Below are 13,250 nucleotides of genomic sequence, written 5' to 3' on the forward strand. Positions count from 1 at the left end.
TAATTCTACCGATCAGAAATCACTACCTTGATTGATGCTACATGTAACACCTTTATTACTCACTGGGGCTGTTCACACATAACACAAATGGTTTCTCCACCGTTGCCTTGCTTTTCTTGTGTCCTCTGTTTTGTGAGGTAACTACTCATGAATAGTTTCCATCTTCCCTACAAATGGCAGCAAATCAGCAGCCATAGCTGAGAAGCAATCTCTGTGCACACAGCTTCTGCCTGTGTTGCCTGCTTCTCCCCCATTGGCCCACATGCCGCCCTGGATGTGTTCTCAATCAGCTGCCACTTTCTTCCTGCTGCTCTGCGGAGCCCCTGACTACTCATTAGAGCAGCATGGTGGTGCCACAAGCACAACAAAGCAGCAACTAGGCAGGAGTGCCACACATGGGTGCCCTCACAGTCACTGCTGCTGGTGGAGCTCCCTGTCCACCTCCCCAGCTCGTGATCCCTGATGCCCCGTTGATGTGCTGCCGCTTTGTCCACTGCCTGGTCGATCACCCATATTTTGCTTCCCCTGGCCTATCACCTGCCTGCCTGGCTGGATTGCCAAGATGTCTGTCTTGTCTGCCTGGCATGGCTGTACTGCCATGCCCGCTCCTGTTATGGCCTCATGAGTGAGGTTGTCCTCTCTTGCACACTTGCGTGAGAAGGGATAGTGCAGCCTCGCAGGTGAGGGGACAGTGAGGTCATGCCAGGAAGAGAAATGGCACAGCAGCACCAAGGGGGCAAGGTGGGCATCTGGGTGATCCTGTCAAGTGGCGGGTAGGAGGGCAATTGGCCAGGTGGCAAACATGGTGGTGAGGCAGCCAAGCATTGGGGAAATAGACTGTTGGTTCTCCATGGTGATTCATGGTAACCCAACATGCTGTATTTAATCATGCTTTTGGTATTCATGCATAACAACAAGCCATTCCTGCCAATGTTTGTGAATACAACCACTCTGTATACAAGCACTCTGCATATAGCCATTCTGGCATTTGTAGCTCCATAAAGCGTTGTACTTTAGAAGTCTCTCACCTTGATCTGCTGGAAAGAGAAAAGGGGAGAGTTACACATATCCACTAATATTGAAAATCTGAGTTTTCAGTGTTTTGTTGAACGGTATTTCAGCCTTGGTTTTCCGAGTTTAGCATTATTGTATACTGAGTTGTCTATGAATGTGTGGATTTCTTTGGAAACATTTTGACTGTCCTGACCTATTTGTACTGGGTGTTACATATTAAAAAATTTTGTATTCATGTTGAAAAGATATCAGATATTAGCATATAGTATGTCATATCTTAAACAAGATGGACTTTGATTATATCATATCATATTGTGCTGTTAGATTTTCTTATACTATTTCAGAACAGTGGGAAGGAATGTTCCAAGGCCGATAAGTAAGGTTTACTAGATTATATCAACTGCCACTTTGTATTAATTCCTTTAATCTGCCGTCATTTATTTACAGGACTCTATTGCCTAGGTTGATTTTTTTTTTTTGCATATGTGGCATTTTAAAAAAGACAGTTTATTGCTATGCAAATTTGTGGCCAGCATAGCAGATCCGTGGCTCTTTATTAATATTTTCTGTGCCCCTTATACATTTTCTGAAACAACTACTTTTGTATTGCTCTTGGCTGTCTCAGTCAATGAACAAATACATTGAATATAGATCTGTTTTAAATTAAATATATAGAGCAGGTATGTAATTCCTGGTTGGCCTGGAGCAGAATCTTGATTAGTTGTTGTGCTGTGGTGTGTTTTGCTGTGGCTTCTACAAATTCCTGGCACATTTTTCTGATACTCAGCAGAAATTGATATGAACAGTGTCAAAGTCTTCATTATTTTTTATAAATTCATTTCAAAAAGTAGCATGCCCTGTATGCACCAGTTTCAGTAGGCATCTATTGAAATGGTAGCAAAGAAGAACTTCTGTAGGGCTTCTTAAGTGCTTGTTCTTGCATCAGTGCAATAAGACAATTTGTGTGGAGTATTTTAGCTCACATGAAACAACAGTATTATTATTCAGTAAAGCAACCTCATTCTCTGTCAAAATACGATATGAGGAGGTGGCGGTGTTATAACAAATGAACAGCCGTAAAGCGGACAACTAGCCCTAAAGTTACCTTCTGGGAAATTATTCCACATGCTGCATTTCTGATACTTAAATGTTTTGAAAGATATGTACAGTGATGCAATGTATATGTACACATCAGTAAAGCAGTGATCAGTCAGTGATCATGTGTCTAAAAGCACATGCTTAACTCTTGCAATATTTGAAGCAGCCCCCAGTTTAGATTATCCACTTGCTTATACTTGCTTATACTTTGTGTGGTAGTTTGAGCAGGTAGTTTTCACTGAAAGGATTTATTTTTCATTCTCTGCATTTTGTCTGATTTTAGGAGAAGACTGATGTTGAAGGAACACTGTTTGTTTACACAAGGTGAGAAATTATCATCATTTGTAAGATCAGTGGTTTAGGGCATAATTCTGTAGAGATGTTTGTAAACTCCCAAACTCACAGCTCCTCTCACGCTATATTTTCATTAGATGACCATTGTCAGCCATCTAGCTAGAGCATTTCAGAAGAGGAGGAAAGGAGGCTGGGGCAGCTTCTGGATACTTCATATCCTGGCTACTCCAGAGTCCTCCCCAACTTTCTTCTGGAAGGTTGCGCTCCTGACTTCGGAGAGAAGCTGGTGCAGTTCTATCTGCACTGGCTGGGAGGGAGTGGGGAGGGGGGAGTCAGAGCTCCAAGCTCCATCTCTGACATCATAGTGCTGTCTCTGACCTAGGGGATAGGAATCCAAACTATCCTTTGGCCCTACTTCACAATGTCTAGGGGCCATAGGATCATTTCCTGAAAGTCATGTTGTCCTAAAAGAGCAAAAAATACAGAGCAAATGAAAGGATACCTTGGATTAGATCAGCACAGGTACATGTTTTGAACTACTGCCTTATCAGGTGTGAATCTTCAAAGCAGGCAAGGTGCCAATCAAATGTGATTTAATTTAAAAATTAATTAATTAAAATCAATTAATTTTTTAAAGGCCACATATCAGTCGGCTTTGTGAAAAGGCTTCTTACTACACCCCTTCCTCCAAGGATAATTAAGTAGTGAAGACATTTAATTGCATGAAGAAAATGTTTCTCTGCAGGATAAACATAATACCAGCACAAGTAAAAAACAGTCAGCAAAGAATCCTGATAAATCAGCATTTCTGAAATTTTACATCATTATATCCTAAATTTACCAGACCTTTTCCTGCCACTAGGTTAGAAGCCATTTTAGGTTTGCTACCCAATTCCTGTATCCCCTGTCTCTCTTTCATCCCAGCTACCTCATTCCTGCAGTGTGTCATGCTAATTGAACCTTCTTATTCCTTCTTTTATCATCCCATTTCTCCTCTAATTATTAATATTTTGTCAATTTAACATGTGTTGCTTAATTTCTGTCTTACTCCTAAGAGAAAAAGAGCTGGTGTAGGCTTAAAATGGTTAAGTGTAAAATAGAAAAAGAATCTCCTTAAAGAATAACACATTGTTGAAGAAGACTTAAAATGTAAATAAACAGAGAAACCAGTGTGGGCAACAGGAAAATATAAAGTAGATTTTATTTGTTTATAATTTCATTTCAATTTTCTTCTTGGGAATTTGCAACAGCTCTTAGAGCAAGACCACAATACAACAAAACACTATTTTTTCCAAAATGCAAAATTTTAAAAAATAAGCAGCCAAAAATAATACAGAATAGATCTGTTACAGATGGGTGCCCCATCAGACTTATAAATATTCTTAGAGGTTTTTTTTATTCCTTGGTGTAGAGAGCTTTCTTAACTTGGTGCTGAAAAGATGACAAAGGTGGTGCCAGGTAGGCCATAACATAGACCAGTAGCATAGAACTACCTTGCCTGTTAAGGTGCAAACAGTGACCTGCTTCATAGAATCTGCAACTAGGAAATCCTTTTTATAGAATCATAGATTAGCAGATTTGGAAGGGGCCAGAGGGTCATTGGGTCCAGCCCCTGTTCAGTGCATGACTCCAAGTTAAAAACCATCCCTCCCAGATGGCTGTCCATTTACATCTTGAATATCTGTAGTGCAGGAACCTCTCTAGGTGATTGGTTCCATTGTTGTACTGCTCTAACCATCAGTAATGTTTTCTTGATAACTAGCCAGAATCACATTTCCTGTAACTTAAGCCCAGTTTTCTGTGTGTTGCGCCCTGAGATGATAAAGAAGAGATTCTGGGCTTCCTCTTTGTGACAGCCCTTCAAGTACTCATATCTCTGCTCACTCTTCTCTTCTCAAGCTAAATAAGCCAGTTCTTTCAATTTCTCCTCATAGAGCTTTGTTTCCAGTCTCTGGATCATCCTTGTTGCCTTCCTCTGAACCCTTTTCCAGCTTGTCTGCATTTTTCTTAAACGGTGGTGCCCAGAACTGGACGCATTATTCCAGATGAGCCTAACCAGTGCTGAGTAAAGGGGAACTAGTACTCCAGATGATTTTAAAGTGATACTTCTATTAATGCAACCTAAAATAGTATTTGCCCTTTTTGCAGCCACATTACATTGTTGACTCATTTTCACCTTAAACTAAGTTTTGATATCGAGTGAGAAACATGCAGTGCTCATCTGATTGCTTCATGGGTCCATTTCCTTTATAGCTTTTGTTCTTTTAGGTACCACATCCTTTTTATTCAAGTGAGAAAACTTATTTTCTCCTAGCTGGCTTATGTTCTGCTTCTCTTAACAGCAGGAAAAGTATTCCTTTCCCTCTATCAGTTTTGCCATAAATTTATTAATAAGGGCAATATTATAGTTAACTCCTAATTGAAAACAAAACCCTGGAACAACTATAATCAGGCCAGAACAAGACCAAAAGGTTGGCAAACAAATTGTGAACAAAAATAGCTGAATGCTATTTATACAGAATGACGTAAGATGCATTGTGTTCATTGGTCTTACTGCCAGGTAAAAGTACATAAAATTGTAACCTGAATCAGAGTACAGCATGAGGAAACATGATTTCTGTAGTCTATGAGGTGATTACACTGAATACAGGAGCATCCTATTAGTTCATATAAGTATAGCTGTTTAATATACCTTCAATCATGTTATTTTGAACTTCATTTCCTCTGTCTAGTGCCTCTTTCTATCCATACAAATAGATGCAAAGAGATCTTGTGTGCTTGGTTTGTAGTGCTAATGTTATGAGTTACTAAAAATAGATGGGTTATATCCCTTCACAGGTACACCTGTCTATAAGTCCAAAAGTGCACTGCAATGCCTTTCCAACAGAGTTTGCTTGGAAGCAGCACCATCAAATAAGGCTGGAAGTGCCATGTCTGTAAATGTGCACACCGTTTTTATGCTTCCCATAACATACATGGTTAGAGCATAAAATGTAAACTAGTCCTTTGTTGCTGAAGTATGTTGTCCAACCACCTGTGTAAATTACATTTTTATTTTTATCTGTATGTATATTACATTCCTTATTATGCTTGCTAGGGTAGATGTTGAGCTGAGGAAATACATTCGGGGTTCTGTTGTATGTTACAAATAGCTTTCATTTACTTTATATTGTTGTTTAAATTGTCTGGCTTATGATTTAATCTTTAATAGGCTTGCTAATAGCCACTCTTTTGGCCACCTTTGCTGAAAATTTATTGTCTTAAGCTGCCAGACACTGAAGTATTCCATGAATAATTTTTACTTAGTTCAAAGATAACTAACAGAACAATCTTAACCTCTAGTGTATGAGTATCCAACCCTGCCTTCCACTGGCACAGAGGTAGTGTTCCAGAGGCTCTCTGAACATTCCACAAATCCAAATCTGCCAGCAGTAGTGTTCCTACTTGTGGTAGACCCTTGGCTGGGCAGAGGTTTCTCTTAGAGGAATATGAAGCAGGCAGGTCCTTCAACTGTGCCTGCTTGGAAATGCTTCAACTAATTTACCCCATTAGTTTCAGTATGGGGAGCGGGGAATTCAAAGTTGTGTGTGCGCATGAGCAGACTAATAAAATACCAGTGTAAATGGAAAGAGGGCAAAGAATCTGGATAAATCAGCACATATCAAATCTTATGAAATTACACACTTCTAAATTTGCCAGATTGTATACAGCATTTGATTAGAAATCATGTTCAGTTTGCTACCTAATTTTTCCAGTCCTCAGACCTCTGCTTTTTAGGCCAGCTAGTTCCTATGTAATCCCAAGTGAGGTCTGACTTGTTTCCTTCAGCAGTGTCAGCCTAGAATTGCCATAATTCATCCCCTATGTTCAGCTGCTTGAAGTGGAGGGAGAAATTCTGGGGAAACAAGTTCTCCCAGGCTAGAACACCTTGCAAATACGTTCTCCCATACATAGTTCCTTCCTTGGTCATCATGAGAGAATGATAGCTTGCCCAAGACTACTGCCTACTATGTCTATTCCATAGTTTTGAACCTGGCTCTTTCTGGTTCTTGTTAGTTTCTTAGCAGCTCTGTTATACTCTTATTTTCTGTTTACATTTTCATAATGCCTTTTGTTGATACAAATATTAGTAAATTTCATATGTTATATTTCAACAATAACACTTTCCAACTGTTCAAAAGTATAATGGAAACAGAAATTAGAGAGTGACTCTGCCAGCTGCAGCTCTATGTGACCTTGCAATATTTGAAGAATGATAACACTTGCAAGAGCTGGGCATGTCTAGACTGGAGAAGAGATCAAGAAGATACATAAAATACCTGAAAGGCTGTCATACCAGAAGATGGAACAGATTAATTCTCTGTTGCTTAAAAGGTCAGGACTAGAGCCAGTGAGTTGAAATTATCAGGAAACAGATTTCAGCTAGATGTTAGGAAACACTTCCTAGCACTGAGAGCTGTTCAGCAATGGAACACACTGCCTCAGGAGGTGGTGGGTTCTCCTTTGCTGGAGTTATTTAAGCAGAGGCTGGATGGCTGTCTGTCATGGATCCTGTAGCTGCGCCCTGACCCTGCATTGAGGCTGGAGGAGATGATCTGTATTACCCTTGGTTCTAATTCAGAATGTCCCATATGCACCGGTTACAATAACTTGTGTGTTAAAACTGCAAACAAAGAAAATGACAAATGTAAGATGAGCCAAGAGCTCATCTGGTGTATCATCGTCTTTGCACAGTAGCCAGTCACCTGCCTGTGGGAAACCACAAACAGGACCTGAGGGCAACAGCACGCTTTTCATTTTTCCCAGCAATTGCCATTGAGAGGCATCCTGTTTCTGATACTGGGAGTCATATATAGCCATTGTGGTGTGTGACCATTGATAACCTTCCCTGCCATGAATTTGTCTAATCCCCTTTTAAAGACAAGCTCATTTTATTTATTTATTTGATTTTATTTCTAGTCCACCACATTAGCCACACCGCTTTTGGGGCAGGTTACAAGCAAGCAAGCTTCATGAGTGAGAGCAACAAATCATGGGTTATGAATTGAGATTTGCCACACAATGTTCCAGCCACATTCTGCAGCCCTTTAAAATAACCAACTATAAGGTAACTATGGGTTGTTTATCCCATAATTAGCTTGTAGTGCCTACATTCAGTCGTCATATAACAAACCCTGATTGGCCTGATTAGAGATTGAATATTTAACATGGTGGCAGAACCTTAATTAGGGTAAGTTTTATCATCATTATGTGTGAACTGGCTCTACATCTTGTGGTATCAAATCAAGTTGTTTAACTATATGCTCTGTGATAAATGCTTCCATTTATTTGTTCAGATCTTATACCAAACAAGTTCCTGGGATGATCCCAGCGTATAGCTTTATGAGAGTGAAAGAAAAGTATCTCCCTATCTACTTTGTCCACACCATTGATAATTCTATATACCTCCTTTGTGTCTCCTCTCACTTGCTAAGCATCCCAGAAATTGTAGCCCTTATAGCATCAGAAATGATATTTAAGATAACTTTCATGCAATACTTTGTATTCTATTAACTTGAAAAGCAACAAATTAAAAGGTGACACATAAGTTCCAAACAACAGCTGCAAACCAAAGAAGTAGAAATGAGGGCCTTTTACCCAAGTTGAGATTGTAGAGAAAATACAATCTCTCTTAAGAAACAAATGTTTCCTCAGATTTTCAGAATGTGCCTTTTTTTTACACATTTATAGCCTTACTTATATAGCAGAATGTTCTGTCTTTTAATTGATTGAATTATTTTGGAATTGATGATTTGTAGATCAGCTTCACCGAATTATGGATTCACTATTATGAATAGGCTGAGCATAGAGAATCGGACAGAACCTATAACTAAAGACCTGGATTTCCAGTTACAAGACCCTTTTTTACTCTACAGAAATGCCAGATGTAAGTACCTTTTTTGTGCATAGAGTAGCTTAATTTCTGAGGTAACATTATGCTTCTTGTAGACCCGTTTTGAAAACCTCATTCGTTAAAAAGTTCTTAATGACTGCTATATCAAGGAGAAAATTTCAGAACTGTGTACACCAAAACATGAAAAGGTTGTTTTAAAGCTTCTTCCATAAGAAAGTATATTAAATATTGTTAATTTATCAGTTCATATTGCTTATTTGTAAATTTCCAAGATTCTCTAGGATGACTAACAAATTAAATGCAAGGGTGAGGCTATGTTCAGACAGATAGGTTCATTGTGTGGTTAAACAGGCTCTGTATGCAAGTGGACAAGCTACAGTATAGTTGGCCAGGGTGACTTATTTTATATTGTTAATTTGTTTATATTTTTAATGTATTATATTTAATTTATGTTGTGAGCCGCCCCAAGGCTTCGGTGAATGGGGCGGCATAGAAATGTTTTAAATAAATAAATAAATCATGTTGGCAATCTTCCTAGAGGATTCAGTTGCTTTAAATGATGGTGGGTTTGCCTTTGTTCTCTGCTGAGCTTGACAACAACCAAACCTGGGAAGAAGGTTCATCTGTCTGCAGCTGTATAACCATCTAGAGACCCAAAATGCAGAACACCCTGGCCAAGTCATGAAAACCCCATGGCAACAAAAGCAGCCGGGGACATTGTGGGCAAGAGAAGCAGCAGGCAGAGAAAGGGTTAAGGAACCCATTTTTTTAAATTTCTCCTCCTAACTGCTTTTTTTAAAAGTATGGCTTTAAAACTCATTTCAGTGTATTTACATGTTGTGTGTAACTGACCCTTATTATAGTTCTTAATGCAACTGTCGTAGCTAGAGACTCAATACTTCGTAATTCTATTATGCTAGGACTAATCTTGTCTTCTCTACATGCTGCAGTTTTTGAAGTCACTGCGGCATTTTAAACTCCTTTTGCCCTTTCTTTTTTTACCCATCAGAGGCTGCTTTTTGTAATCTCTGAAGTAGCAGCCCTTCAAAGTGCCACACATTGGAGTTATCACTGGTTTGTAATCTATTATTTATTTATTAACCTATTTTGGACCTGAAATTTGTACAAAGCTTTTCCTTATATTTCAGTTTCTTTATCAGATTTTGAGAGGTGTGCAACTTCAACAATCCCAATTGTGCAGCCTTGACTCATCAGTATCTTGGATGGTGTCTCCCTACCATCCATGGGCATTGACAAAACAATGTTACAGATGTGTAAATTTGTTGTTTTCCTCTTATTTGGCTACTGTCAAACTGCAAGCTGCCAAGTAAGGGGATCTTTGCTCACATAAAGGAGTGGTGAGTAGATCCCCTACTTTGTATCAAGTGCCTTTTGGGTTTTTCACTTTGGACCTGACCTCAGTGATCCAGGTTTGCACAATGTGACAAACCCTCATAACTTCTTACACATGATATGCTGCTGTGTCATGTAGGCTGGTCAATACATCAAAGATTGATTTTTCCCTCAGCTTTATGAGGACTCAAAAGAATGTAGCAACTAAAATATTCTTTTAAAAGAATGGATATCCTATTTGTAAGAATCAGGACCATTTTGGACATGGACTGAAGCAAATGTAACACAGGCTTCTGCTTTACTGTAATTCAGATTGCATTCATGCTTGCTTCCTCCTCCTCCCACACAAAAAGTGTGAAGCAACATGAAACTTAGTTCAAATTAACTTGCCACCTCCACAGCGTCATGAACATTTATAACCAGCTTGCTGCTGCTGTTCTGCTGACCCTTGAATACTCTTGGTGTCTCTCCTGGGGCTTAAAAGACAATGGCCAATGGGAACAAAATCACTAATATTAATTGACAAAGAACAGGAAGCAAGGCATTGCTTTGCCTTGCTGTGAAAAGAATCTCTGCTTTTCTTGCTTTCCATCCAGTTGGGAAGCCTGTGCAGTATGCTATCCTTAACAAACCAGCATTCACCAGCAGTCCTTTGACCACCATGTTGTTGTCTATTTTTTTCCTTAATTCATTCTTCCATAGATTGGGCTATGGTGCACTGTGAATAGTTTTTACACCAATATTTTATCAGGTGAGATAGGGGACCGCAAACTAGAAGAAATGCAATGAAATGTTTGAAATGAGAGCACCAACCAATTAAGGTGAGGTACCCAGCTCACTTCCTTTTAGTATGTTCTAAAACATGCTGACCATAAGTTCACCTGCACCCAATGGTTCAGTCCATTATATCATTGCTTATTAAACTGATATATGAACAAGGCTTTTGTCCATGAACACAACTGTTTTACTTTGCTGTCAAGCAAATCAGCATCTTAAACCACTGCCTGAAGTTTTTTTTTTTTTTGTTTTTGTTTTTTTTTCTGGATCCTGACTAGTTCTGAAGCTGGTAACCATAATTTTCCAGTTCAGATGAAATTAGGGACTTCTTGATCAGTTTATTCACAACATGAATGCAAGAGCCTCATTTATATCTTGCCTTAATGAGCTGAACTATGATCATCTGAATGAATGCCATGTTTGCTTTTTCCTTCAACTGCATGCTTTTCTGTCTCCTTTCCAATTCAAATTTTTAGTCAAAAGTATCTCGATTTTAGGGGCAATACATTTCATGACCACATCTATATGCATGAGTGAATTCAATAATAGCTATTTGCTTGCCCTAGCTAACCATAGCCTAGAATCAAAATTAGTGCTTGCTGTAAGAAAATTGCCTTTTTTATGCACTACCATTACATTGGCTGGTACTTAAGTCCCTCAGATAAGTATAATCAATTTTTAGGTTATGTGTGATTTTGAGTAACACATTTTTGTCTGCATTTTAATGCTGGTTAAGCTATTTTGTGTAATATAAAAATGATGCTTGATATTATTAAACAGAATTGTAGCAACAAAAAATGTTAAAGTCAAGTATTGAAGAACTAAATGAAAACCTTTGGAGTCTGCTGATAGCTACAACATTCTGTTAGGCAATTACGGTAGGTATCCAAACAAGCTGAAATATATTTGTAATAGCAAGGGACTCAAAGATTTTGCTTATGGGTGCTAAAGCATTCTTGTCCTGCATGGGAAAATATCATTGTTCTCCACTAAGTGCTGAGATGCTGACTCAAAACCTGTCACAAACCTAGACAAGTTATTGTATGAGGTAGGCTAGTACTGGAGGACCAAACAGAAATAGCTGGTGTCTTTTAGATAATTCATAGACAAATCCAAAATATTCTACGACCTCACAGATGCTGTGTTAAAAATGAATAAATAATTTGTCACCAACTATTATTTATGGTCAACCCAGATAAAGATTCATAGCCCATTGCCTTGCTAGAGCTGTTGGGAAAGAAGAGGATCTACTGGTACTATCCTGCAATGGACCACCTCAGTGAAGACAATTACAGCATCATTCAATAGTTAATCCAGAACATCTTCCATGATTCAAGTACTTATATTCAGGTCACTCAAGATACATGCTTTTTACTAAAAAAAGGAGTAACTTGAGACGCACATGATCTATATGCCCTATTTTCACTTATTTGATATAAAGGACTCCATATTATATCGTTTCTTGTCTTTTTTTTTTACAAAGAGATGCCTCTCTGACTTCTTGGTTGCCAGGAAAAGCAGCATTAAATAGTGGCTGATGAAAAACTAGTTGTAATCTCTTTTGAGCAGTAAGTTCTAAAGAGCTGCCTATGCTTTGTCCCAATTACAATATCATTTTTTAATAACCCTTGAAGGCAGGTAGTTGGAGCAGCCTTCATGGGAGCTACATTTGCTGAGAACTAGAGCTCATTGTGTGCAGAAGGCCTCATGTTCAGTCACCTGCAACACAAAATGAACTATATCGGGAGTGGAGTTCAGAAAGATTTCTTCCTTGGATGTTGGAGAGCTACTAGAAGTCAGAGCAGACAGTAATAAGCTACATGAACCAATGGTCTGATTCAATATAACACAGTTTTGTTACCTTCCTGCAATAGCTGAGTTGCTTGTGTTATGATAAAGTGACAGTTACTTCATATTATTAACATAGATGATGGAACTGTCTGTTCCTCTTGCAAATGTGTAGGTGAGCATTTGTTTATCACTACAGCCACAACTGAATACATATGTAATTCAGATCTATAGTAGGGCCAGTCTAACATTATTTCAGGGCAAAACTATGCTACATGGAAAGAGCTGTACTGAAATGTGTAAGATAACAATGCTATGTTGACTGTCACCAACTAGGGCTGAATTTGCAATGGACTGTTCTCCAGTTTGGAGGGAGGAAGGATCTAATTTAATATCAAAGGGAATGCTGTGGACATTTTTTGAGCTTCCTCAGGGTGAGAGTAGAATTCATAAAAGTAATACATTTCACTATACAGTCTCAGAGACTCCTGTTACGGCTTGTAGAACATAGATAGCATACAAATCCAAACATTTTGTAGAGACCATACTACCAAGTAGGTATTCTGGACATCTCCAGGATAGGCCACACCAAGTAGTCAGTGGTTAAGTTGGGATAGTGTTTTATTATAAAAAAAAATGTGGCTTACAATTCCTGTTCCATCCTATTACAAAATACCCACCAACAGATGGTCTGTATTCAGATATTTTTGTAAACAGATAGTCAGATTCTTTGTATTTATCCTGAGAACCTTTGAAAAATGAGAAATCAGAATACCAAGATGACACATAAGCTAAAGAATTTAAAAGGCCAAACAGCTGTCTTCTGCCAAATTACTTATACATAGGCCCCATTGAGTTCAATAGATATTTAAGAATAGAAAATAGTGTCCAAAATTGTAGCTTTAGAGATGAGAAGAAAAGAGGAAAGGAGGTTTGGAGGTCAGCATACTGAAAGAATATCCAGGTTGTGCAGTTGAAAATAAACATTGGTGCAGTTTAGAGAAATGTCTGTTAAAATTAATAGAAATTTTAA

The 13,250-nt window shown here is 38.5% G+C and overlaps 2 protein-coding genes across 28 annotated transcripts in view; one reads left to right on the forward strand and one right to left on the reverse strand.

Annotated features, from left to right (window-relative positions):
• CACNA1C (calcium voltage-gated channel subunit alpha1 C) overlaps positions 1-13,250 on the reverse strand; it is a 536,805-nt gene that overhangs the window by 522,953 nt on the left and 602 nt on the right. For 19 of the 23 annotated variants that reach the window (XM_044416960.1, XM_044416969.1, XM_044416966.1 and 16 more), the window contains exon 2: positions 1,029-1,037. The exons of 3 other annotated variants lie outside the window; for them this stretch is intronic. In XM_044416960.1, the coding sequence (XP_044272895.1) occupies positions 1,029-1,037 (9 nt within the window). The remainder of the gene's footprint in view (positions 1-1,028; positions 1,038-13,250) is intronic. One more of the 23 variants, XM_044416950.1, reaches the window with a different exon arrangement.
• Positions 1-13,250, forward strand: part of DCP1B (decapping mRNA 1B) — a 62,340-nt gene that overhangs the window by 7,443 nt on the left and 41,647 nt on the right. For all 5 annotated transcript variants that reach the window (XR_006413450.1, XM_044416975.1, XM_044416977.1 and 2 more), the window contains exons 2-3: positions 2,396-2,436; positions 8,205-8,332. Coding sequence is in view for 4 of the 5 variants with exons in the window: in XM_044416975.1 (XP_044272910.1) it covers positions 2,396-2,436; positions 8,205-8,332 (169 nt within the window). In the remaining variant the exon portion in view is untranslated. The remainder of the gene's footprint in view (positions 1-2,395; positions 2,437-8,204; positions 8,333-13,250) is intronic.

Source organism: Varanus komodoensis, unplaced genomic scaffold, assembly GCF_004798865.1.
Source record: "Varanus komodoensis strain SLA01 unplaced genomic scaffold, ASM479886v1 scaffold85, whole genome shotgun sequence".
Taxonomy (NCBI): domain Eukaryota; kingdom Metazoa; phylum Chordata; class Lepidosauria; order Squamata; family Varanidae; genus Varanus; species Varanus komodoensis.